This window comes from Calypte anna, chromosome 11, assembly GCF_003957555.1.
Source record: "Calypte anna isolate BGI_N300 chromosome 11, bCalAnn1_v1.p, whole genome shotgun sequence".
NCBI classification, from domain to species: domain Eukaryota; kingdom Metazoa; phylum Chordata; class Aves; order Apodiformes; family Trochilidae; genus Calypte; species Calypte anna.
In genome coordinates, this window is record NC_044257.1 from 16,975,137 (window position 1) to 16,999,929 (window position 24,793).

Genomic DNA, 24,793 nt, shown 5'->3' on the forward strand with positions numbered 1-24,793 from the left:
ATCATCTTGTGCTGGCACATGAATGGGCTGGAGACACATTACAAGACCTTTCTTCTCTTTGGTTTTATTTGTAGGAATGTGCTGTAATATTTTAATCCCAATGAATTATCCTCTAAGGACTGCTCTGAATAGGCCAGCTGTCAGGAATTACACAATGAATTCAGGGCACTCTTTGCTGGGTCCAGCAAGTCTGGCCTTTAAAACAAATACACTCCTGGGCAGTGGAGCCACTGCAGCCTGCTTTCCTCTTTGCCTTTGTGTGGGGTTTGAGCTCTCCTTTGGCTCACAGCTGAGTGACATTCAGTGAGGACTGATCTCACCCCAATATCCATCCCTCAGTGGGAACATAAATGGGATTTGTCATTTATAGAATCATCAGATCCTTTTGGATGGAAAAAAAAAAACAATCCTTTAAGACCAAGTCCAACCATTAAGCCAACACTGCCAAATCCACAACCAAACTGTGTCCTTAAATGCCACATCTTTTTAATACCTCCAAGGATGGTGACTCCATCATTTCCCTGGGCAGCCTGTTCCAGGGCCTGATAACCCTTTCAATAAAGAAATTGTTCCTATATCTAAATCTACCCCTGGAGCAATTTGAGGCCAGAAACTCTAAACTTCTACCCTGATTCTAAACTTCTACCCTGATATTATATTAACATCTCTGGGACTTTGCCACCTCTGGTAAATTTGGCTGGATCCTTCAGTGAACCCTGCAGTTTTTCTGGAAGGAGAAGAAATGGGAGCAGGAGTTTCAGCCCCATACCTGTAGCTCAAGGTGTTGGGCCAAAAATTCCCACCTGTGATGGTACTGAGGGCACAGAGTGTTGGAGCTGGAGTTGCCTTTGGTAGGAAAACCAGGACATGTCCTGGTAGTAAGGACCATGGATGGGAAATTGTGCTGGAGTGTGAGAAACCTTGCAGATCTCACAAGGAAGCACTGGGATCTCTGCCCTTGATGCCTTTGGGTTTTTTTTTTAAGACAGATTAGAAGGACACCTATGGAGAATGTCTTGTTGTTGGGTTCTCAAGGTCTGTCCCAGGTCTGCTTTCTGCTGACCTACCCAAAATATTCCATAAGCAGAGTGAGATCAAGCATGAGGAATAGTGCAGCATTACTGACCCTTTGCCATGCCACCAGAGGACATCTTGAGAAACTTTCTTTTAGGACAGAATACACCAGCAAAATGTGCTGGCTTCACCCAGAGCATCCAGGCACCAGGCAGGACCTGTCATTTAGTCTCTCTTTCTCCTCTGATTGCTTTTGGTTGGGTCTCTTGATCTAATAGCCTTGAAGGTGACAAACTGACCTGTTCTTTTCTCTCCTCACCCACTGCAGACCTGGGATGATGAGCTGGAAAAATCAGCCCATGCTTGGGCTCAGCAGTGCATCTGGGACCATGGACCCAGTGACCTCATCAGATCAATTGGGCAGAACTTGGCTGTTCACTGGGGCAGGTAAGAGTTGGGGTGCTACAAGCAATTTATGGACCTTCCTCTAGAGCCAGATGGAAAGCTTTACTTTGCTGATGCTCAACAGGGCACTGGGGAGCCAGGAGAAAAGGTGAGGAGCAAGATTTTGGTGTTGCTACACTGAAAAGGTCATGGGATGGCATCTGCAGCCACCTTCAGCATCCTGTTCCAAAGAAACCAACACTGTTAGGGGTTATTCCATGTCCTGGATCTCTGTGATGTTTCTGAGGTCACTCTTAGTCCTTGGGGACAATTGCTGCAGAAGGAGCCACAGCCCTTGATCCTAAATCTGCTGTTTCAGGGGGGTTCTGGCATCATCCTGAGAACCAGCTGGAAGCTGAAGTTTCCCAGGAACAATGTTTGGACTCTGCAAGTTCAGAACCCATTGCTGTAATCTTTTTAATTCTCTCTTGCTGTAATGCCCATAAAGATTCACCCAGCTCCTAATTTCTCTTGACTGACACCAGTTTGCAGGATTTAATTTTTTTTTCTTTAACCTCCCAGGGAAATTTTTAACCTGGAGCTGTTAATCCAGCTAGGAAAGCTGACTCTAGGGCTCCCAGATGGATTTGCCATGGTGAAACTTGTTTCTTTTGAAGCCCCTCTTGTTAAGCCTGTTTTAGGTTAAACTTGCTTTGTACAACCAACATTTTCTATGTGCTCAGGAGCCCCAAAGGGTGGGAATGCAGTTATGAGTGTTGTAAATCAGGTAGAACTTGGGTAAAACAATGGATATTTGCTTGTGTCAAATTAGCCTGATATAAAATTTGGACCTGTTTGTGTTGGCAGAATTATATCATGATTAGAAAGTAAAGTGGTTAATCCATCAGAGACAAAGTCCAAAGATTGGGCTGTTCTTGGCTCACCTTCAAGCATCAAAGATGGCCATGGGTTACTGGTGGAGGTAGCTCCAGTCTCCCTCCCTTTGCAGTCACTGAGAGGAAAAAGAAATCAGATTTATCTCAATTTTTGCTCAGGAACAGGCCATAACTTGATTGCCTCAATTTCCTATCCCATTTAAAAAAAAAAAAAAAAAGGATTCGGAAAGTATTCACTTAATGACATCACGAGATTATGAGATTAGAAGTAGTTTCAAAGCGTTAATGAATGCCTCTTAATGAAGAGCTGGCTGAGAGAACAAACTCCAGTTGGGAATGATATCATTTGTATTTTGTGTGAGCAATAAAAAGCAGTGGGTTTGAAGCTCTGCTTTGCTTCAGGACAGTTTGCAGCTTCCTCTGGTTGTTCCCTGCCCACCCAGCACACAAAATTCAGGTTTCTCCAGGTGGTGTCAACACCATTTGTGTTCCCCCAAAGAGCACAAAGTAGCATCAGTGCTGCAACCAACCCCAGGGTCAGGTGCAGAGGTTGCACCAAGGGCACGCAGCGCAAACTCTTGGAATAAAAGTTGGGATGTGTGTGAAGGACACCAACAACTCTGTGCTAAGGCTTGGTGGGGTGAGGGTGTGAAAAATCCCACTCATTTCAAAAGGTCTGGCAGGATCCACTGCTCACCTACTTCCAGATTTAGCAAATGGCCTGGTGGTAAAATAGGTACCTGATGGCTTTTGGTTGGAGATGGTTGGGAAACCTTAACTTGTGTTTGCTTTCAAAATACAACTTTCTGCCCAACTCCAAGGTTTTTTTTTTGTAGTCGTGTGGAAAAGTCAGGAGGACATTTCAGGTCAGCAGCACTTGAAGTGGATGTCAAACCTATAAATAATACAGGAAGTCAAACTGGGCTGTGAATCTTAGGGAAAAAAAAGGTCATCTTTAACGTTTTCAGTGAGTTGTGTTTTGGTTTTTTTTTTTTTCCTGTTGGCCAGACCCTGTTACCAAGTTCTTTAAGCAACACCTTCTCAGTGAATGGAACTTGCCCTGAGAAACCTTTATACAAAAACTAAACCAACACTTGTGTTATAAAAATCTGAGCTTACATTTTTGCAGGAGGGGGTTGGCTGGTTTATTTTTGTTTTTTTTTTTAAAGCTTCTAACCAGAACTCTGTGACTGAAGCTGCCTTTGCTCTTTCAGGTATCGGTCTCCAGCTTTCCATGTCCAATCTTGGTATGATGAAGTTAAAGATTACACATACCCATATCCTCATGAGTGCAACCCATGGTGTCCAGAGAGGTGCACTGGTTCTATGTGCACACATTACACCCAGGTCAGAGAGGCTGAAGAGCTTTGGGATCTCTACCCCTCCACACCTCCCCTCCATCTCCCCATGCACCCATGGTTGGGAACCCTGCTGATTTTTCCATCATTGCTCTTGCAGATAGTCTGGGCCACAACCAACAGGATTGGGTGTGCTGTGAACCTCTGCAAGAAGATGAATGTCTGGGGAGAAATCTGGGAGGATGCTGTCTACCTGGTCTGCAACTACTCACCTAAGTAAGGGGGGGGATGAGCTGGGCTGGTTCCAGCTTCCCCAAAACTTGGAGGTTGTTTAACCAAGCCCCAGGAGCTGGAGAAGAGAAAGAATCATAAAATCATAGAATTGGCTGGGTTGGAAGGGACCTCAGAGATCATCAAGTCCAACCCTTGATCCACTCCCCCCGTGGTTCCCAGCCCATGGCACTCAGTGCCACATCCAGGCTCTTTGGAAAGATCTCCAGACACGGAGAATCCACTACTTCCCTGGGCAGCCCATTCCAATGCCTGATCACCCTCTCCAGAAAGAAATTCTTTCTCATCTCCAACCTAAACCTCCCCTGGCACAACTTGAGACCCTGCCCTCTTGTCTTGCTGAGAGTTGCCTGGGAAAAGAGCCCAACCCCCCCCTGGCTCCAACCTCCTTTCAGGGAGTTGTAGAGAGTGATGAGGTCTCCCCTGAGCCTCCTCTTCTCCAGGCTGAACAGCCCCAGCTCCCTCAGCCTCTCCTCATAGGATCTGTGCTCGAGTCCCTTCACCAGCCTGGTTGCCTCCTTTGGACCTGCTCCAGGACCTCAATCTCCTTCCTGAGCTGAGGGGCCCAGAACTGGACACAGGACTCGAGGTGTGGCCTCACCAGGGCTGAGTACAGGGGCAGAATCCCTTCCCTGGACCTGCTGGCCACGCTGTTCCTGAGCCAGCCCAGGATGCCATTGGCCTTCTTGACCACCTGGGCACACTGCTGCCTCCTCTTCAGCTTCCTGGCAATCCAGACTCCCAGGTCCCTTTCTGCCTGGCTGCTCTCAGCCTCTCTGTCCCCAGCCTGTAGCGCTGCATGGGGTTGTTGTGGCCAAAGAGATTTCAGGCAGTTTGGTTGTGGCTTTAAATTTTCTCTTTAGACGGCAGCACGGGGCTGGGTCAAAGCTTCTGAGCCTGGAAAACTGAATGAGGGACCAGGCCAGAGCTTTGGTGTTCCTGCCATGGGTAGGAGGAGCAGGAGATGGCCATGATGAAGCTGGGGAGAGCTGCCAAGCCAGGCTTGTCACTCCCTGCTCCTGGGAGGGGATGAGGTGGTGGTACCCAGCCAGGTATCACGACACATTTCCACTTCCCTCCCCCTGCAAAATTCTGCTGGGTTGGCCCCACCTCTGCTCTATGCCAAGGCAGTCCTGCACTGGTCACTGCTGGGAGTGAAGTGAGCTGGCACTTGCTGTGAGCAGAGAAATCCCAGACCTGATGAGCTCCCCTTGGCTTAAAAAAAAAACAAAAAAGAATTAGTTAAATCCTGACTGACGCAGTGAACTCGATGCTTTGATTTAATTTCAAGATGAAAATCACATTTCTTGACTGTTACATCCAGGAGAAGTTTCCTCCCTGGCAATGGCAGTTGATATTTTCTGCTTTTAGTGGCTAATAGGAGAAACATTCCCACTCCAAGCCCTGGGTGATTTAAATCTTAGCAACAAAATGAAACAGGAAATCACTACAGGTGAAGGGAGTGGCTTGGAGAGCACCTGAGTTCTGGGGATCCCAGAGCAGAATCATGCAGAGAAAAAAAAAGATGCTCAGAGCTGGCAGCTCTCTGTAAATACATAGATTGTAGCAGAATCCAGGCAGAGCCCTGCAGGTGGGTTTTCTAAGCCCACTTGGCTGCTGAGAACATGATGCTTGTGGCTTGGTGGGGTTTAATACCCTGCCTCTCATCCAGGATCACCCTGTGTCCCATGGAACTCTCTGGGCTATTTGCACATCATCCATTCTGGGCTGCTGGATGGACAAATCCTTTCTTTCTTTATTCTCTTTTCTCTCTGGAATTGGTGCACATTGTCCTCACCCAGCCTTGCAGATGGGGAGAGCTGAAGAAGCAATGATCCAAGGGTTTGTAGCCATGGGATGAACTTATTCCTTCAAACTTCTCAGCCCTTAAGGTCTGCAGTGCAGAGGGCCAAAAAGGCCTTTTGTTTTTGGGTAGTTTCTTGAGGAAAATGCAGTAATCCATTGATTTACCTCTGTTGACATAAGATCGCAGTGTTTATTTAAGGAAAAACCCTAAAAATGTCATCTTTGGAGGTGAAATGAGGAGGAACATTCTTCTTCCAAGGCTTTCAGGGGGTGGTTGTTTAGTCTTTGCTTAGTTGCTCTGGGGCCAGGGTGGTGTTTCTGTGGCCTCAGAGGCAAAAGTGGGGACTTGAAGCTGTCCAGGATGGGTGAGGAGGGAATGCAAGATGCTGCTCTGCTTCCCAAAGGAGCTGGCACAAAGGTGTGTGTGTGTATTCCTGGTGTTTTTCTCTTTGGAAAAAGTTCCAGGTGGAAAATGGAGCAGCTTTTAAATGGTAAGAGCTCTGCATCAGCCTGCCCCATGTGTTGCAGGAGTCAGTGGGGGACCTGGGGCTCTGCTTGAACATGAGAGATGAAGGAAAGCATCAGGAAAATGGGAAGCAGCCCTGATCCCACCAAGCTGTCATGGGGGGATGACAGCCTCTATGGGGATGGATAGAGCTGGGGACAGGCAATCTTTGCCCTATTTACAGCACCATGATCCAAAGATGAGGACAGCAGAAACACCCTTTTCCCCTGGCACCTTAGTGCCAGGTGGTCTTGAGGGCTTGGATGGGTATTTAGGTGTCTGCTGGGTATTTATTGGGGTGTCTGCTGGGGAGCTAAGTGTCTAAGGGGTATTTCTTTGGGTGTCTGGTGGATATTGGGGTGTCTGGCTGATGGGGGTGTGTTGGTCCCATGGTTGTAGGGGCAACTGGATTGGAGAAGCCCCATACAAGACCGGACGCCCTTGCTCTGAGTGCCCACCCAGCTATGGAGGAGGCTGCCAGAACAACCTCTGCTACAAAGGTACAGGGAAGGGGGAGGGTGTCTGGGGCAACCTCCTGGGTGAGAGCTTTAATCAGAAGCTTTATGCACCTTTTAATCAGCAACCTTTAATATCTCAGCCTCGTGGCACGTGGTGGATGGGTGAAACAAACAAAAAAAACCCTAAAAATCCAGAGCTCGGATTCAGGGATTCTTTTTTTCCCTCGGTGAAAATGAGAAGGAGAGCTCAGATGGGGAGGGAAAAGCAGCTCTGAACTTCCATGGGTTTGGCTCAGGAGCTCTGGTGGGATTTTTAAAGGCTAGCAGGAGCCATCCCATCCTTGCAGGGTTTGTGTGGGAAGGGAATGTTCTCCGGTGCTTCCCAGAGGCGATGTGGGTGGGCAGAGCTTGGCTGCCTGCCCCACTCCTTCAGGGGCTGGGGATGGAGCTTTTCCCTCTCTCCCCACCTTGGTTTTCACGACTGCAAAACGAGTACAGTGATTCCTGTCTCTTGGAGGGGATGGTAGATGGTTTTCCCTCACATGGGGAGTTCTCTAAAAATCCATCCCTCACCCTGAAGCCTCCAGCCCGGCAGCAGTGTTATCCTCCAGCACCTGGGGGATCTTTTGGGGTCATGCATTGAGGGCATTCTATTTCTCCCAGGTGTTTTTCTTGATGCAGAAACTGGGCTCTAAGGAACAGGCAGCTTCCCAGGAGACTTTATTTTGCTGCTGTTGCATTTCTCATTTTTCAGCCTGGGTCCAGGGGAGGTCATGGCATTGCAGGTGGGCTGGAGAGGGGAGGGGATACCCTGGTGGTGGAAAACCCTCTTGAAGCCACCATCCATCATCCCTGTGTTTACACTGCTCCTCCTCCTCATTGCTGGGGAGAGCATTGCAGGGTTTTGGGGAGGACCAGCCAAGTAAAAATGACTTTTTCTGGCAACTTTTCCCTGCAAATGGGAAACTTTTCCCTGCTGCAACAGTGGGCAGCTTGTTCTCCATCAAAGGGTACAGCCAGGGATGAACCTGCCACGGATGCTAGAGCCAGGATCATGCTGTAGCAGGACCCAGGTTTTGCCAGAGGACTGGATGAAGCTGTGCTGAAGGGGGGATGGTTTGGAGAAGCAAACCCAGGGGGGATGAGAAGAAGTTTCAGCCACCTTCCCAAAATACTGGGGCTCTCTTTTTGCACGTGCCCTTCAGCAAATTTGTGTTGTCCTTCAGCAAGAAAGAGCTGAGTGGGAAACAGAAGAGATAGCATTTTTTTATTCCTCCTCAATTAGAGGGGGTCATTCTAAAACTTTATTTTGAGGTGCTCTAAATGCTGCTTTTTGTGCAGAGGAGCAGGAGAGGAGAAGTTTTCCCCTTCTGGTATCCCCTGTGGTGCCTTTCAGGGCCAGTTTTGAGTTTCCAACGATTTCAGAGCAGATCCTCCTCAAACCAAACCACCTCCCATCCAAAGATGAACTTGTCCCACTTCCCCACCAGTGCCTGTAATTATTTTTAATCCCTTCTTCCAACAAGATTACAGGTACCAAGATCCCATCATCGCTGAGACAGATGAGACAAATGAAGTGGAGATTTCACAGGAGCAAAAGCCAGTGAAGTTCTACCCTCCAGAACCCAGGGCCAACAAACCCATCAAGCCCAAGAAAATCACCCCAGAAACCTATATGAGTAAGAAAACCTCTTTTTTTCCAGTTCCTTATAAGTTTTGAAGGGTTTCTATGGGAAAAGGTGTGGAAATCCAGGAGAAGCCTCAGGGGAAAAATAACTGGATGTTTGAGTGGGGGGGGGGGAAAGGGAATCTGTGCAAAAATTCAGGGTTAATTATAGCAGAAGCAGAGCTTTCAAAAGCCACCTCTGCCTTGTACACCTCAGCCTTCAATTATTATTTGTTCTTTTGAAACATCTCAAGAAGGAGTGATGAACCCAATGGCCCCAGATCAGCAATCACTTAAATTCTACTATTATTTCTCATTCTCAATGTTCCACATTCAGCAGTTACCCCCTTTGCAGCATATATTTTTTATTTTTTGTTTTGTTTCCTTTTTATTTCTTGCTTGGGAAGGTCTCTGAAGTTATTTGTGGAGCTGGTAGTGCTTCCTCAGTTGTTTTTTTAATCACTGTTAATTAAAAAGGACTTATTATGAAAACAAGGTGAGGCAAGCCAACACATCCTTTTCAAGTTTATCTACCAGCATCTGGAGAGGCTGTAATTAAATGAAGAATGAGAGCTCTGGTTGCAGACCTCTGGCTGTAAATCAAAGCTTTCAGCTGTCAGATGTTTCTACCTTACAAATATTTCCAAAGACACCTGTCTCAGGTGAGCAGCTCCAGCAGCACAAACTCCTCCAGGCTGGGTTGCTCTGTGATAAAATCTTATTTTACTGCACCAAAGACCTCCTGGAAAGATGCATGGTGGGCTGCTCAGCTCTAGAGTTCAAGGGCAGGCTGTGGCTGACTCTTTCCTTTTTAAAGTATTTAGCTTTAATTTTACTTTTTTTTTTCTCTCCAGCACAAGTCATTACGTGTGAAACCAAGATGAGAGACAAATGCAGAGGCTCAACGTGCAACAGGTAAAAAGTTTTATTGATGCCACTTGGAGTGCTGCAGGGAAAAAAAGGGGCCTAAAAATTCACCATTTTTTGTGATCTCTTTTTTTTTCTTTTAAAAAAAATCCCTTCATTTCTCTTATTATAAAAACCTTCAAGCCTAGCAGTAAGGTGACTCAGTTAATTTTATTCAGCCATGATGACCCACAGTTTCAGGTGTCCAAAATAGTTTAATACATTTTGGCAGAGTCATTTTAGAGCCTTTTTCATGCATTCCACTGCTCTCCAAGCCAGACCAATAATTCATAGCTTGTCCCCTCCCAGCCAGTCCAGAACTTCTGGTTAAGGTTTCTGCTAAAGAACAGGACAGTTTATCACTTGGAGATAAACCAAATCCACAGAATCTAAATATTGGTCAGGCTTTTAAGGAGGGTGGGGAAACTGTTTTAAAAAAAGTAGCTATTTTGCAATCCTGTTTTTTTTTTTTTTTAAAATGGGAGAGTTACGTGAAATGAATGGAATGACCATTAAATGAAATGGAGTCAAAGTCTGTTTTTCTTGAATTGTTTTTTTGCCACCCTCAAAGATATATATCTTTACTAGGTATTTGTGCCCAGCTGGCTGCTTGTACAGTAAAGGAAAGATCTTTGGAACATTTTATTATGAGAGTGTAAGTACCTTTTAATAGCTCATGGATGTAATTTGTGGGGAGGCAGCAATAGTAACAGGAATGGGAAATGCCAACAATTCGACTGAAATTTGGCTTCTTGTGTGCTCCACTTATGGGGCTGTATAAATTGGTGCTAATAAAGATGAGCTCTATTTTCTGCATGGTAGTGAGGAAAAAACGAAGCCTTTTGGAAAAGCAAAGTGGCTCCAGAGAGGATTTTTTTCATGAATGCCCTTAATGTGCAATGAAACCCATGGAAAGGTACAGTGAGTCCACAGAATCATAGAATCATAGAATCATAGAACTGGCTGGGTTGGAAGGGACCTCAGAGATCATCGAGTCCAACCCTTGATCCACCGTTGCGGTTGCTAGACCATGGCACTGAGTGCCACATCCAGGCTCTTTTGAAATATCTCCAGACACGGAGAATCCACTACTTCCCTGGGCAGCCCATTCCAATGCCTGATCACCCTCTCCGTAAAGAAATTCTTTCTAATCTCCAACCTAAACTTCCCCTGACACAACTTGAGACCCTGCCCTCTTGTCTTGTTGAAAGTCATCTGGCAAAAGAGACCAACGTCCACCCGGTTACAACCTCCTTTCAGGGAGTTGTAGACAGCAATGAGGTCTCCCCTGAGCCTCCTCTTCTTCAGGCTGAACAGCCCCAGCTCTCTCAGCCTCTCCTCATAGGGTCTGTGCTCGAGTCCCTTCACCAGCCTGGTTGCCCTCTTTTGGACCTGCTCCAGGACCTCGATATCCTTCCTGAACTGGGGGGCCCAGAACTGGACACAGTACTTGAGTGAGAGATGGAGACCAAGCCACAGCTCTTGCAAAGGTTTCTTCAGCTGTCGTGCTGAACAGAAACTTTTATCCAAAAAAACCTTACTCTTAAATATTGTAGCTGAGTAATATTTTGAGCTGATTTGCTGGATTTTGAATTAGCAGGATAATTTCCAAGCAAAGCATGGCACTGCTTTTCCATCAAAACTCCTTTTTGGGGTGAAGAAAGGTTGAAGCTAAAAGGGTTTTTGTATAAGGGAATGTTTGCTTTCCCCATTCTCACTCCTGGGGCACAACTCCATCACCTGCCCTGCAGCTTCTGAGACTGGGGACAGCCAAGTGGTTTCAGCAGGAGTATTTTGGGTTTGAATATTTTATGGAGAACTAGAACTATTTTATACTGGGTGTTAATTTCCAGTGCTGCTTTTTTTCCTAAATTGTGTCTAAATGTAGGGGTTTGCTGCTTAAAAAAAGCTTGCCATGCAACCCAGCATTGCCTAAAATAATATTAATAATAATGAATGAGTAAGGGTAGGAGTTAAGAGTAAGAATAACAAATAAGAGCAAGAATAAGAATAAAGAATAAGAGCAAGAATAAGAATAAGAGTAAGAATAAGATTATGAATAAAGAATAGGAGTAAGAATAAGAATAAAAATGAGACTAAGAATAAGAGAGAATAAAGAATAAGAATAAGAGTCACAGTAAGAATAAGAGTAAAAGTAAGAGTAAAAGAATAAGAGTAAGAATAAGAGTAAAAGTAAGAATAAGAATAAGAATAAGTAAGAATAAGAGTAAGAGTAAAAGAATAAGAGAGTGAAAGTAAGATTAAGAGTAAGAATAAATAAGAATAAAAGAATAAAAGTAAGAGTAAAATAAGAGTAAAAGTAAGAATAAGAGTAAGAATAAGTAAGAATAAGAGTAAGAGTAAAAGAGTAAGAGTAAGAATAAGAGTAAGAATAAATAAGAATAAGAGTAAGAGTAAAAGAGTAAGAGTAAGAATGAGAGTAAGAGTAAAAGAGTAAGAGTAAAAGAATAAGAGTAAGAGTAAGAATAAGAATAAAAAATAAGGATAAAGAATAAAAAATAAAGAATAAAAGCTGTGTTGGGAGAGTAAGATTTAACGACCAGATTCCAGAAGAGTGTACTCAGCTTATTTTCCATCTGGCACTTGGGTGATGGTTTCATTTCTTCTTCATTTTTTCTGCCCAGCAGTAGGTCAGGGTTGCTGTGTGAGGGAACTTTATTTCATGTCTTCTTTGTGTTTGTCCTCAGTCATCAAGCATATGTCGTGCTGCCATTCATTATGGAATTCTGGACAATAAAGGAGGCCTGGTTGATATCACAAGGAAAGGGAGGACACCAGGTTTTGTAAAGTCTACCAGGAACGGCGTGGAATCTTTTAGGTACCATCTTCATGACAAAAATCTTATATTTACTTTAAATAGAAGCAGAGCTTCAGTCATCTTTGCTGCTCATATGTAGATGTAAGAGATTCAAGTCATTTGAGTCTGGTTTTCTTTTCAATCAATGCTTTTGTTTGCTTGTTTTGCAGGAAGAGTAAACCTTCAAATGCATTCATGGTTTCCAAAGTCACAAGTAAGTTTGAAAAGCTGAGAAGAAACCATTTTTTGGTGAGACTTTTATGGGATACTTGAAAACAAGATTCCTTCCAGTCCTCTTTTTCATTTTAAGTGGTCATGCCAAATGGTTCAGGGGCAAAACTGAACCCTACAGTGGTGATCCATCCCCTGCCATCAGTAATTCCACCACTGCCCACCTCATTTTCTAGGAGGAAGGTACAGAAAAAGGGATAATGGTTCAGAGCAGTGTCACAAGCTGCTGGTAGTAAAGTGATGGAAGATGAGCCATCCCTGGAGGAAGGTCTCAGTCTAATGTGAACACTGTAAAAAAAAAAAAAAAAGTAGGTAATAAAATAGGGGAATAATATGAAACATAATACATACAAAATTAATTTATGATGAGCATATAAATAAATACTGTGGAGCTATATTTTTAAGGCAGTTTCCACTTTCTGAGTATCTTTGAGTAATTCCTCCTCCATGCTGGTTTCATTTTGATCAGATACACTTGAGCCACATGCAAGGAAAACTCTTGGGCTCTGCTTATTTGGCTTCCACGCCTGAAGCTGTAGCAAAAATACACTTGTGGGTTGGCTGCTTTTCTCTTCTGAAAGCTGGGATGTTTTGAAGGCTGTGTTAGAGTGTGGCAGCAGGGCTGCTGCTGGAGAGATGCTCAGCCCTCTCCTGGGTACCCATGGCTGGGAAGGGAGTGAGCAGCATCCCTCCTGCTGTCCTCAGCAGGACATGGGGCTCCCCAGGTGCTCTACCTGACTGTCCCTTGTGTTTTCTGCAGCTGCCCCAGCTGCCAGGCCAAATAATTTGCCTTTCCCTGTTTATTTCCTCAGCACAGACACTGGATTGCTACACCACGGTAGCTGAGCTGTGCCACTTCAAGAAGCCAGTGAGCCACTGCCCAAGGTACCTGCCTGCCATGACCCCTTCTGCTCTGGGAATGGAAGATGCTGAGGTTCCCAGCTCTGAGGAATGGAGCTGATTTTACCAAATGACCTGGGGAAGGGGGGTTGGGGATGGTGTGTTTCCTTCTGCCCCATTGATTCCCTTGGATTTGTGATGGAAAATTCAGGTTAAGATTTTTGTACCACTTCCTTAACACGAGGCAAGCTGGCTCAGCCCACCCCAAAGTATGAGCATGCAACTTCATGCTCTGCCTTTCCTGGCTTTTCTGGCTGTGCTTTTCCTTTCCACCTTAAAACCTGTGCTAAAAAACTGCTTTGTGCAGGAGGAATTCATGGCAGGGGGGGCACAGGTTTGTGCAAAGAGTTATGTGCTCAGCGTGGTGCAAAAACCACAGGTCTTTCCCTTTGGAAATGTCATAAAAGATCCAATCCTGACCCAAACCCTCTGTTTGCAGAGCTGCAGTCACTACCAAATGTCATCTGAGGGGAACAAATAATTAAATTCCCCGTTGCCACCTGCAGACCAGATGCAGGCACTTGAAATCTCCCAAGAATGCAGTTTGCTTTCCTGTCGAGCCTTGATATAGAGAATAAATATGAATTTTATTTTTTTTTCCCTAGGATTTATTGTCCAGCCCACTGTAAAGATGAGCCATCCTACTGGGCACCAGTATTTGGCACAAATGTTTATGCAGATGTGAGTATCCTCATTTCCCTCACCACCCTCCCAATCATCAGCTCCATGTGGAGCCAGGACCCTACTCAGACATTAAAGGAAGCTCCCCAGGACCATTGCCATTGGGGATGGGGTAAATGGGGGTGAAGGAAGAATTAGCACCCAGGAAATTCAATTCAGGTTGGGGTTGATGTGCTTGGGATGGCCTCCCAGCCTCCAGCACTGATTTATTCCCATGGATTTCGGGATGTCACTTCCCCACTTTGTGCCTTAGGGTGTAGTGTTCATCTGCCTTGACAAAGTGGTTTGGGATCTTCCAGATGGGCACCAAAGGACTTTTGTTCTGTGCTGACATAGGAGGCAAAAAAAGACTTCTTTCCCCCTCCCCTCCTTGTTCTGGGAGCTGAACAGCATTTCTGAACAGTCAGGAGGCAGCACAGAGCCCTGGAAAGAGAGGATGTGAGTGAGTGGGGTTTATTGGTTTGGCTTCTAAACTCTGCTCTCTGAACAGAGACTTGATGTTAAAACTAGGCAAAGAGTCATATATATAAAAAAATCTCTTCATATTAAGCCTCTAAAAACTGTGTTTAAATTGTTTTCCATTTGCTGGTGCCCCTTTGTTTTCCTTTTATTCTTTTTCTTTCTTTTTCTTTTCTGTTCTTTTTCTTTCCTTTTTCTTTTTTTTTTTTTTTCTTTTTCTTTCTTTTTCTCTCTTTTTCTCTCTTTTTCTTTCTTTTTCTTTCTTTTTCTTTCCCTTTCTCCCCCTTTCCCTTTTCCCTAGTCCTATCCCCCTTTTCCCCCTTTTCCCCCTTTTTCCCCTTTTTCCACCTTTTCCCCCTTTTCCCCCTTCCCCCCTTTCTCCCCTTTCTCCCCTTTCTCCCCTTTCTCCCCTTTCTCCCCTTTCTCCCCTTTCTCCCCTTTCCCCCTTTCTCCCTTATTCTCCTTTTCCCCCCCTTTTCCCCCCTTTTCCCCCCTTTTCCCCCTTTTCCCCCTTTTCCCCCCTTTTCCCCCCTTTTCCCCCTTTTCCCCCCTTTCCCCCCTTTCCCCCCTTTCCCCCCTTTCCTCCCTTTTCCTCCCTTTTCCTCCCTTTTCCTCCCTTTTCCTCCCTTTTCCTCCCTTTTCCTCCCTTTACCCCTTTTTCCCCCTTTTCCCCCTTTTTCCCCCCTTTTCCCCCCTTTTCCCCCCTTTTCCCCCCTTTCCCCCCTTTCCCCCCTTTCCCCCCTTTCCCCCCTTTCCCCCCTTTTCCCCCTTTTCCCCCTTTTCCCCCTTTTCCCCCTTTTTTCCCCTTTTCCCCCCTTTCTCCCCTTATTCTCCTTTTCCCCCTTTTCCCCCCTTTTCCCCCCTTTTCCCCCATTTTCCCCCCTTTTCCCCCCTTTTCCCCCTTTTCCTTCTGGAGAAATCATACATTACTTTGGAGCAAGCAATATGAAACCAAATTTTAAACTTTCTTTTTTATTTTATTTATTTTATTTTATTTTATTTATTTTATTTTATTTTATTTGTTTACTCTGATTTTTTTTTTAAGGGTAGAACTACACAACCAAGTTAGGCAGGACGTGCAAATCCACGGGGCAAATCCATGCTGTGCCTGCCTCTGTGCTTGCTCCAGCCTGCAGGAAATGGGAAATATTTTTCTCATCTTTTACTGAGGATAAAACTCCCTGAAATTACCCCAGAGCCAGGGGGGTTGGATGAGGAGGGGTTTAGGTGAGGAGCAACTCTTGTTTTGGTGACGCAAAAGGATTGGTGGCCTTTAATCCATTGCAAACCAGATTTCCTACCATGCCCCCAGGGTGTTGTTTCATAAAGGAGGGAATGGGCTGTGATTTGGGAGGAAAATAAAATAGGAAAAAAAAAAAAATACATAATTTGTCCACTTCCTAGAGGGTTTGGTTAACCTCTGATTCTCTAACCTATTAATTCTATGAGTCCATGAAACCTTTTTGAGGGGCTCCTCTCTTGATAGTGTGGTGTGAGGGCTCACAGGGCTGTGCAGGATGCTCTCCAGGAGGAGATGCTGGGAATTAACCCAAGCCCCTGGCCAAGGAATGATTAAAGCAGAGAATAAGCTGGATGAGACAAGTGCCAGTCCTCTGAGAGGGCTCTTTGGCTTCAGATCTGAAGTCATCACCCTGGGGGCACTTGTGCCCCAACTGTGTCATCTTCAATAAGTTATCTAAAAAAACAACCACAACAACCCCATGCAGCGCTACAGGCTGGGGACAGAGTGGCTGGAGAGCAGCCAGGCAGAAAGGGACCTGGGAGTCTGGATCGACAAGAAGCTGAACATGAGCCAGCAGTGTGCCCAGGTGGCCAAGAAGGCCAATGGCATCCTGGCCTGTATCAAAAACAGCGTCACCAGCAGGTCCAGGGAGGTGATTCTTCCCCTGTACTCAGCACTGGTTAGGCCACACCTCGAGTACTGTGTCCAGTTCTGGGCCCCTCAGTTTAAGAAAGATGTAGAGGTCCTGGAACAGGTCCAAAGGAGGGCAACCAGGCTGGTGAAGGGACTCAAGCACAGGCCCTATGAGGAGAGGCTGAGAGAGCTGGGGGTGTTCAGCCTGAAGAAGAGGAGGCTCAGGGGAGACCTCATTGCTGTCTACAACTACCTGAAAGGAGGCTGTAGCGAGGTGGGAACTGGACTCTTCACAGATGACCTTCAACAAGACAAGAGGACACAGTCTTAAGTTGTGCCAGGGGAGGTTTAGGTTAGATATTAGAAAGAATTTCTTCACGGAGAGGGTGATCAGGCTATGGAATGGACTGCCCGGTGAGGTGGTAGATTCTCCGTCCCTGGAGACATTTAAAAAAAGACTGGATGTGGCACTCAGTGCCATGGTCTAGCAACTGCTCCGGTGGGTCAAGGGTTGGACTCGATGATCTCTGAGGTCCCTTCCAACCCGGCTAATTCTATGATTCTATGATTCTATGAAAAAAAAAAAAAGAAGGATCTGGCCTAATTTCCAGTTGCACTCCTTCCAAAGTGCCCTCTGGTCTTTCAGCACCTCCTCCAAAGCACCCATTTGCTAAATGGGTACCAAGGTACCAAGGTACCAGGTACCAAGTCAATGGTCCAAGCTGTAATGAACAAAATATTTGGCTACTGTGGCTGACTGGATCTGATTCATGGTGCTTTTAACCCACTCCTATTTCCATGATCTTGAGAATTTGTTTTGCCCTGAAAAACATGCAGAATTGGGAGTTTTTATGGGATGAGCCTGCTTATTTTTTTTTTCAGAGGGCATAGGCATCAGTATCCCAGTTTATGTGGAGGGATTTTTACCTGTTTTGAATGCTGCCTGATTGTTTTTCTTTTTTTTTTTTTTTTTTTTTTTTTTACTTATAATTATAAAATAAACCTGGATTGTGTGTTTAATAAGCTCTTGGGAGGTCCTGGTGAAAAGGAGCACAAATGGGAAATCATTCACAGTAAAATTAGTGAGACTATGGAGCAGGGCTGTAGAGGAGGAGCCTTAAAATCTGGGGTAAATCAACAAGAAAATATGCTGTGGGAAAAGTGCATGCTAAAATCCCAGGTTTTTCCACCTGAATCACTTTTTTTGGGGGGGCTGGGGAGAAGAAAATTTGTGTTCTCTTTCCCTGGTGATAAAATGGGGATGGAAATGAAAAAAATTCTATAAACACATGATTGTGCCTAGGAAATAAAACTCAGCTCTTGCCAAGTGTGGACAGGACCAGTTCTGGGGTGATGCTGAAGCCAGGGGTCTTTATCAAAGCTGTCAAAGAGCTTTTACATTTCCCAAGATGTTGTCATTTGTCACTCTGCCAGGCTCTTAGTGTGGAAATTTGTCCCCATCCCTGCTCAGTTTCCCTATGGAGCTAAGGGGAAAAACTCTTGGCTTTTGGGATGAATCTCCTACCCCAGTTGTGCCCCAGTTAGTGAGAGGATGGAGATCTCCTCTTTAGGGTCAGTGGTGCCTTTGGCAGTGCTGGGTGACAGCTGGAGTTGATGATTTAAAGGTCTTTTCCCCCAAAAATGATTGGATGATTCTATAACATAAGGATGCAGGTACTTATCACCAGAGCCAACCCAGATGGGTGTCTGAGCTCTCAGGAGATATTAACTTAATAATTAAATAGTCACACTAATGAGGAAATGATGGGTGGTTAAACCTAGAGGCACAGACTGAAATAAGACAGGAAAAAATATTATTTACAGTGTTTGCTTCATTTTGTCAAGAAAGGTTCTTGGAGAGCATCCCGAGGGGCTACGCCATGGAAAGCCCTTGTGTTGTCCACAAGGTTTTTGTGCCTTGGGATTGGAAGGGAAGGTTTTTATTCTTTTAAGGTCTCATCTTCCCAAAACTCTGCTATCAATTCATGAAAGCCAAGCCCAGCCTGAGATATAAGAAGGTGAGAAGGGGAGCTTTGGGGTGAGGCAGGAAAAAGCTTTGAGGAAGCAGTGGAAGAGTAAGTCCTGGAAAAAAAAAAAAACCCAACAAACCAACCAGGAATGCCTTGAAAAGCACAACTTTGAGGATGTCTCCCAGTGGAGAATGTTGCAAATTGATTCAAGACAGTTGAGTTCTGTGAGCCAATTTTAGATTTAGAGATTTCCCACCACATCCTAGGGTGAGTTCACAGCATCTCTCCCAAGCACAGCCTTCCCTTGGCCATATATAGAAGCAAACCACCAAAACTGGAACTCAGAACTCAGAGAGCTGCCAAGAGATAGGGTATCCAAAGGGATAAATATCCAGGGGACACGACTGACCTGCTATATATGGCTGCAGGAATGACCCAGCACGAGCTGTATTGTACCCAGGCAATGGGAACATCTGGCTTTGAAGTTGGTTTGGGGGATTTTTAGGGAGTTTATGGGCTTGGGTTTTTTCACCTGCTGCCATTCCCTGGGCAAAGCTGGTTTGGGGTTTTTGTTCTGTCACCTTGCTGCATGGAAATCTTCCAGAGGGCTGGTGGCCAAGTTTGTGCTACTCTTTTTTTTTTTTTTTTTTGGGATGCTTTGGGAGCTTTGCCACGAGTCATTTTAGTGTTCCTCCAGCTCTTCTGACTCTGCACATCTTGGAGAGCAGGGTAGTGGTGAGCTAGAGAAGCTTCAGTATTTTCAGAGGTGTTAATCTCCCTCCTTCCTCAATGTTGTTTTACCAGGTAATGCCTGTCCAAAAACTACACCACTCAATGGGTGCAGTCCTTCTGGTTTTCCTAGAAAGAAGGATTCAAGCTGTCCTGGATAATTGATGGTCATTTCCCTTCCTTCAGGAACAATTTCTGCTTTTCAGGCAACGGGGTGAATAAACTTCACTGCGGTGGCTGCTGACTGGTGAGGAGTTTCACCACAGCACTTGTGTTGGTGCAGACCCAAGAGGCACTGGCTGGAAAATTGTCCTCAAGTCAGCTTTGGCCCTAAATGATCTCCCAGGCACAGTTCCATGGCAGAAGGGAGTGGTGGAAAGGCTGCTTGTCTTTTGAGGTGGTGATGGATGCTCTTACAGGAGGGGTTTTTGTTATCACTGCAAGATCTGGTCCATGACATCTCTTATCCCTCCTTTAACCCTAAGAACAAAGAATTGGTTTGTAGCTTTTCCAACTCCACTTTTTAAAATTTGACTTTTTTAAACTTTGTTTTTGCTTTTTTTTTTCCTCTTTATTCCCTGGTTTTCCTTGATGCTGATGGAGACAGTAAATCTCAGGATATACAACACACAGACAATTTATGAACTGAAATCATTCTTTTCCAGAGCTCCAGTATCTGCAAAGCTGCAGTGCATGCAGGAGTCATTCCAGATGAAAGAGGTGGTTTTGTGGATGTGATGCCTGTGGAAAAGAAAAAAACCTACATTGGCTCCTTAAAGAACGGGGTCCAGTCTGAGAGGTGGGATTTATTTTTTTTTTGGCTTTCAACTTCCCTTTTATTCTTGACTGTGGATTTTATCCTATGTCCAAGTCAGCAGATATCAGGCAGAAAAGCTGGAGATCTGGGATTTAAGGATGTCACTGTGGATTTTGGGATGCAAACAAATAGAGCGTGTTGCCCTGCTCTTTCCTCTCTGAGTGTCTCAGAAAATAAGCATAGACTCAAAAAGAAAAGTCATAGGCATTAAATATGGTACTAAGCATAAATATTCTTTATAGTAGCTTTATCATTTCCCAGTCCTGTGATTGAAATTTGGTAGGTGGAATTTTGGTGACAAACCTCCTATTTGTATCAGTTTCATCTCTCTCTCTTGCTTTCATTTATCTTTTATATCACCAGACAACTTGTAGCTTGGATAGCAAACTCTGCCCTAACTAAGAATAAAATCTACTGCTAGTAGGGACCTGTAATATGAGCACCAGGAGGTGAGGGAAACCAAAAGGATGAGCATGAAAGTTTGGAAAATGTTATTTACACTCAGCAATAAGGAGCAACTTTGTGCTGTGAAGGGTCAAAAGATCAAAAAGCTTTACTCCTTATGCAGTAGGATGCTGAAAATAACCTTTGGTTAAGGTAGATTCCCAAACTGAGATGGGAAAACCTTGCCTTTAAGATTTACTGGGTCTTCACACTTGTTGGAATATTTTATTTTTTTTTGTGGGAATATAAAGTTTTGCCTTTTGCCTGGGGTTTTGCAGCCAAGCAAGGCTGAAGGAAGAAGGGCTGGGACTAGACACAACTCTTTGTCCCTACACAAACAGCCACCCAGAGTCACCTCTGACAACTGAAAATTAATATCCATATTTATTGTCATTTAACAGGAGCTGATTTGGCTTCTCCCATTGCCAGCAACAGGAGATGGGCCAGACAAGCCCTGGGAACCTGCCAGCCCATTTGACAACTGTTTTTAGGAAACAGTTGGGGCTGAATCCCTGCCTAAGGGAGCTCAGTGTTCCTTGGATAAGGAAGAGAACCTTTTGCTTCCCAGCTCCTTGTGTTGGCATTAACACTGTGGGTTTGGATGAAAGCATAAACCAAAAGTGATTTTTTTTTGTGTGTGTGTGCCTTTTTTTTTTTCCATCCTTTATCTTTCTTCTGCTCCTGGTAGGGTGGAATCAGCACAGACAAGTGCACCCTGAAGAAATCATAGAATTGGCTGGGCTGGGGGGACCTCAGAGATCATCGAGTCCAACCCTTGAACCACCGTTGCGGTTGCTAGACTGTGGGGGTACCAAGCTGTCTATAGCCCTTTGGGTCCTGTCTGGTTTATTACATGTGTTGTTTTTTGGTTTTTTTTTTTTTCCTTTTTTCTCCTGCAGCTTGAAGAATCCTTCAGATGGCAACGCTTTCCGGATTTTTGCTGTGAAGCAGTAAAGTTCCTGGGCAAGGTGCAAGTTTCTTCGGGAGAGCACTCTGTTGATCTCCAGAGACAGGAAAGCTCCTCTGATGGCATCACCTCTGACCGTATCCTCCTTGATGACTTCTTTCAGGGAATTAAGACAAAAAAAAAAAAAAAAAAAGAAAAAAAAAAAAAAGAAAAAAGAAAGAAAAAAAAAAGACACCAGGTCCTGACTCAGCTGTTCGCATCTCATCGCACCCGTTCAGCGTTGTATCTTTTTGTTTTTCATCTTGTTGTTTCTCTAGGGGCATTCAGCAGTGATAAACTGTTCTGACTTTCAAGTTATGTGGTGTGCTACACAGAAGGGTGGTGCCTCCCTGTACAGCAACGTGGGGATCTCTCAGCCTGGCCCTGGGTGGCATTTTTTTTTTTTAGGGGGTGAAGCATCCACTGCGATGGGTTTGAGGACGTGGCAACTGCTGAGCAGGTTCAGAAGTGAGCGACTGGCCAGGTGCTGGACCCTTGGAAATGAGAAACTCTTTGAAAAGTTGCATCTTTTGAGGAGAGGTTGGGCTTTGGTTGAGTGTTTTTGGGTATGTTTTGATGTTTTCTGTGCAAAAGAAAAGAAAATGTTGATATTTTTCCCATGCGTCAGCACTGCTGTGTAAGGCTGCTGGGGCTCCGTTGTGTGATGGTGTCACCTTTGGGGACAAGATGTCCTTGTTGGGTGAACATGAAGGTTTTTTGGGGGCTGGGGAAGAGGGTGACGTGGTGGCAGAGATCCTTGCTGTAGAAAATGAGGCCACCAGATAATCAAAAGAGCAGGTTTAGTGTTTGCTGGTCAAACACTGGCAGGTATTTTGCGAGTCAGGCAAGTTAGGAGAAATCAGTGACTTGAGGCTCCTGTGCTGGCACATCTCATCCTGTACTACACACCATTTCCAATAAAATTTCAGTTAAATGCAGTGTATTGTTTCATACAGCAGTGCTGGTTGTTTTATCTGTAGTAGTTGAGTAGTGATCAAGTTAACCTTATTTCTGGTAGGAATGGTTGGAGCCCTGGGAAGCGTGCTCACTTCGCCTTTGTGAAGCTCTTGGTGGTGTGTGAAGTTCTGAGACTTTGAGATAACAGCATAAATGTGGGGTAGATGAATTTCCCCTGGTGAATTTGTCACAACAGATCCCAGCTTGCAGTGTAAATGAGGATTTGTCATCCAGGGTGGTGTGTTTGGCAAACCCCATAGGTGTTGCAATGGTGTTGTTTAGGGATTTTGTTCTTGATGTCTCAACATGCATCCAAGTGCTTCTCAAAGCCAAGAGAAGAGCATAACCTGCTCCCCAAGGCAGGAAAGTATTCTCTGCTTCATATTGGAAATGAATTTTTAGAATTGGTCTAAACCCAAATCTGGTTGTCTTCTGATGTGCAAACCTCCAGTAACTTCATTACTCATGAGAAGGCAACATAAACATTAGCTCTTCAGTTCTTGGAAATGCATAATCCTTCTGCTCCACTTGGTTGTAGTATTTCTTATCAAATGGGGAAACATTTCCCTCCACTTGGCAGATGTCTGATAGTTGCTCTCATGCTCAGGCTGTGTTTGGTTTAAGTTAGACAGGTAGAAAAGCCATCCCTTCAAGCTGTTTCAAAATACAGACCAAAAAGGTTTTTGTGGTTAAGCTTTTCTTTAGTTCAGGAAACACCATGAAATCAGCAAGGTGATTACTTTTATCACTTGGTTTGTCTCACCAATGGGGTTTCTTTCTCTGTGAAATCTGAATTTGGGAAGAAACCTTTTGTAAACTGAGAAGCTGGAGCCACTTTGTGTTGTCTCCAAGAGTGCTGAACAGCAAACCTCCCTTTGGGGTGGATAGAAATGACCCCATGTCAGCCTTGTTTATAGAGTATCCTCTTCCAAAGTGTACAGTATTTGCTTTAGATAGGAAAATTGAACTCAATTTCTCTTATTAGGTTAAAAAAAGCTGGAAAATATCTTAGAAAAGCTTCTGGTTGGAAGCATTTGAGGTCTTGGTGGTGAGAGAAGGTTTCCCTGGTGCTGCCCACCATGAATAATTAAATATGGTCTGGTTCAAGCCCATTATATAATCCAGTATGAATCTAGGACCATTGGGAGCCAAATGGTAGCCAGAGTGCTATTTATTGAATTGGAAAGTATAAGAGATGCCATCAGGCATGTAAAATGCCTTGACCCTAAAGTAGGATCCCACCTCTCCTCTGTTATCCATGACCATTACACGTGCTATAAAAGGATGAAGGGGGTTATAGTGAGCACATAAATTTCCAAACAGCTTGAGTTGTATCTACCTGACGAAAAGGGGATGAGGGAAGACTTATTATTCCAACAGAAGTATCCTAAAATGCTTCATTCCACTTACAATTATGTATTTTTATCTGCAGCCAACTGGTTTGGATTTTTAGCAACTGACGTTAATTTAAGTCTGTATCTGTTTATTTTTGTATTTGTTGTACAAAAGAGGAATTGTGACTTTACTATACAAATATTATTCGAGGTCCTGGGTGCTATTAATTTAAACATACCTCCACCAGAATTAGGGGTGATCAGGTCCTCCGAGGCAGCCATGATGTATCAGTTACTTGCAATCCTCTGTGCTAGCTATCCATAAATAGGTGGGACAGTACCAGTTTTTAGCCACATATTTGCTGATTTTGTATCTGAAACCTAAACATTTCTCAGCCTAATCCATTTCAATGCAGCTTCAAGATTCAGCATGTCTTTAATTCCCCAAATCCATCCCTCCTTAAACCCCAGCTCAGCAGATTAGTAAGCATGGTGCCAACTTGGAGCACCATGGTGTAGCCTTAACTGGGGCATCTGGTTAAACCCTTGGCAAAATCAATGTTGCCTGGTGGTTCTTGTCCTAGAAACTTAGTTTTGAAGCTAAGACTCCCACCACAGAGCATCAATCAAATCTCCAAAAGACTCAAGCAGACTGAAAGCTGGAGCTGCTGCTGTGCTGTGGGGTCTGTGGGCTCCACTAATTTCTTCATTTTAAGATGTTCAGCCAACAGCTGATGGCAGAGTCTCCAGTTGGTCAGTTGTGCAGTCTAAATATTTAGGGCCAGTTCATAGAGTTGCTTTTTTTTTTTTCTATGAAAAATGATGTATTTTACTTCCTATGTACAAAAGTTTCTTGTAAATTTGTGTGTGTGTGTGTGTGCCTTTGCATGTTTTTCGTGGGGCTGTGTGGTTGTTTATAAACTATAATTTTTTTTCTAAATACAGAATTGTAAAATATCTTCCCCCTCCTTCCATTTTCTTTTGATTTCTGAATTATTTGTGAAATAAAACCTTTCCAGAATGAATGTATCCCTTGTCTTTAATGCTCAAGCTGAGCTGGGGTTGTATTTAGAAGAGCTATTTCAGATTACTCCTGGGGACCAAAGCAAGCTCTGGAGATCCTGAGTCTGATTGGGATGTGCAGAGTCTGTTTCACTAAAAAAAAAATATAAAAAAGTGTTATACCCAGGCATTAAAAGTCAGGTTTTACCCCACCAGGAAGGAGATATATTCTTTCCTGAAACATCCTGAGAGAATGGGGAAAATCAGAGTCTGCCTCTAAGTCAAATATAAGGGATGAGAGAGATCAGCAGCTTGGGAAAAGTTTTTAATGAAGAAGTGCTGCAAAATACAACTGAGATGAACTCCTCCCCATGTTGTTAAATGGACCCTGATTTTTTGAAGGGA

General features: G+C 44.4%; 1 protein-coding gene across 2 annotated transcripts in view; it reads left to right on the forward strand.

The window, feature by feature from the left end:
- Positions 1 to 24,411, forward strand: part of CRISPLD2 (cysteine rich secretory protein LCCL domain containing 2) — a 33,022-nt gene extending 8,611 nt beyond the window's left edge. For both annotated transcript variants that reach the window (XM_008491658.2, XM_030457925.1), the window contains exons 3-15: positions 1,343 to 1,461; positions 3,509 to 3,641; positions 3,753 to 3,868; positions 6,594 to 6,694; positions 8,179 to 8,331; positions 9,173 to 9,233; positions 9,813 to 9,879; positions 11,933 to 12,063; positions 12,213 to 12,256; positions 13,086 to 13,158; positions 13,779 to 13,854; positions 19,554 to 19,687; positions 21,049 to 24,411. In XM_008491658.2, the coding sequence (XP_008489880.2) occupies positions 1,343 to 1,461; positions 3,509 to 3,641; positions 3,753 to 3,868; positions 6,594 to 6,694; positions 8,179 to 8,331; positions 9,173 to 9,233; positions 9,813 to 9,879; positions 11,933 to 12,063; positions 12,213 to 12,256; positions 13,086 to 13,158; positions 13,779 to 13,854; positions 19,554 to 19,687; positions 21,049 to 21,103 (1,263 nt within the window). In that variant the 3' untranslated portion in view covers positions 21,104 to 24,411. The remainder of the gene's footprint in view (positions 1 to 1,342; positions 1,462 to 3,508; positions 3,642 to 3,752; positions 3,869 to 6,593; positions 6,695 to 8,178; positions 8,332 to 9,172; positions 9,234 to 9,812; positions 9,880 to 11,932; positions 12,064 to 12,212; positions 12,257 to 13,085; positions 13,159 to 13,778; positions 13,855 to 19,553; positions 19,688 to 21,048) is intronic.
- The last annotated feature ends 382 nt before the right edge of the window (positions 24,412 to 24,793 follow it).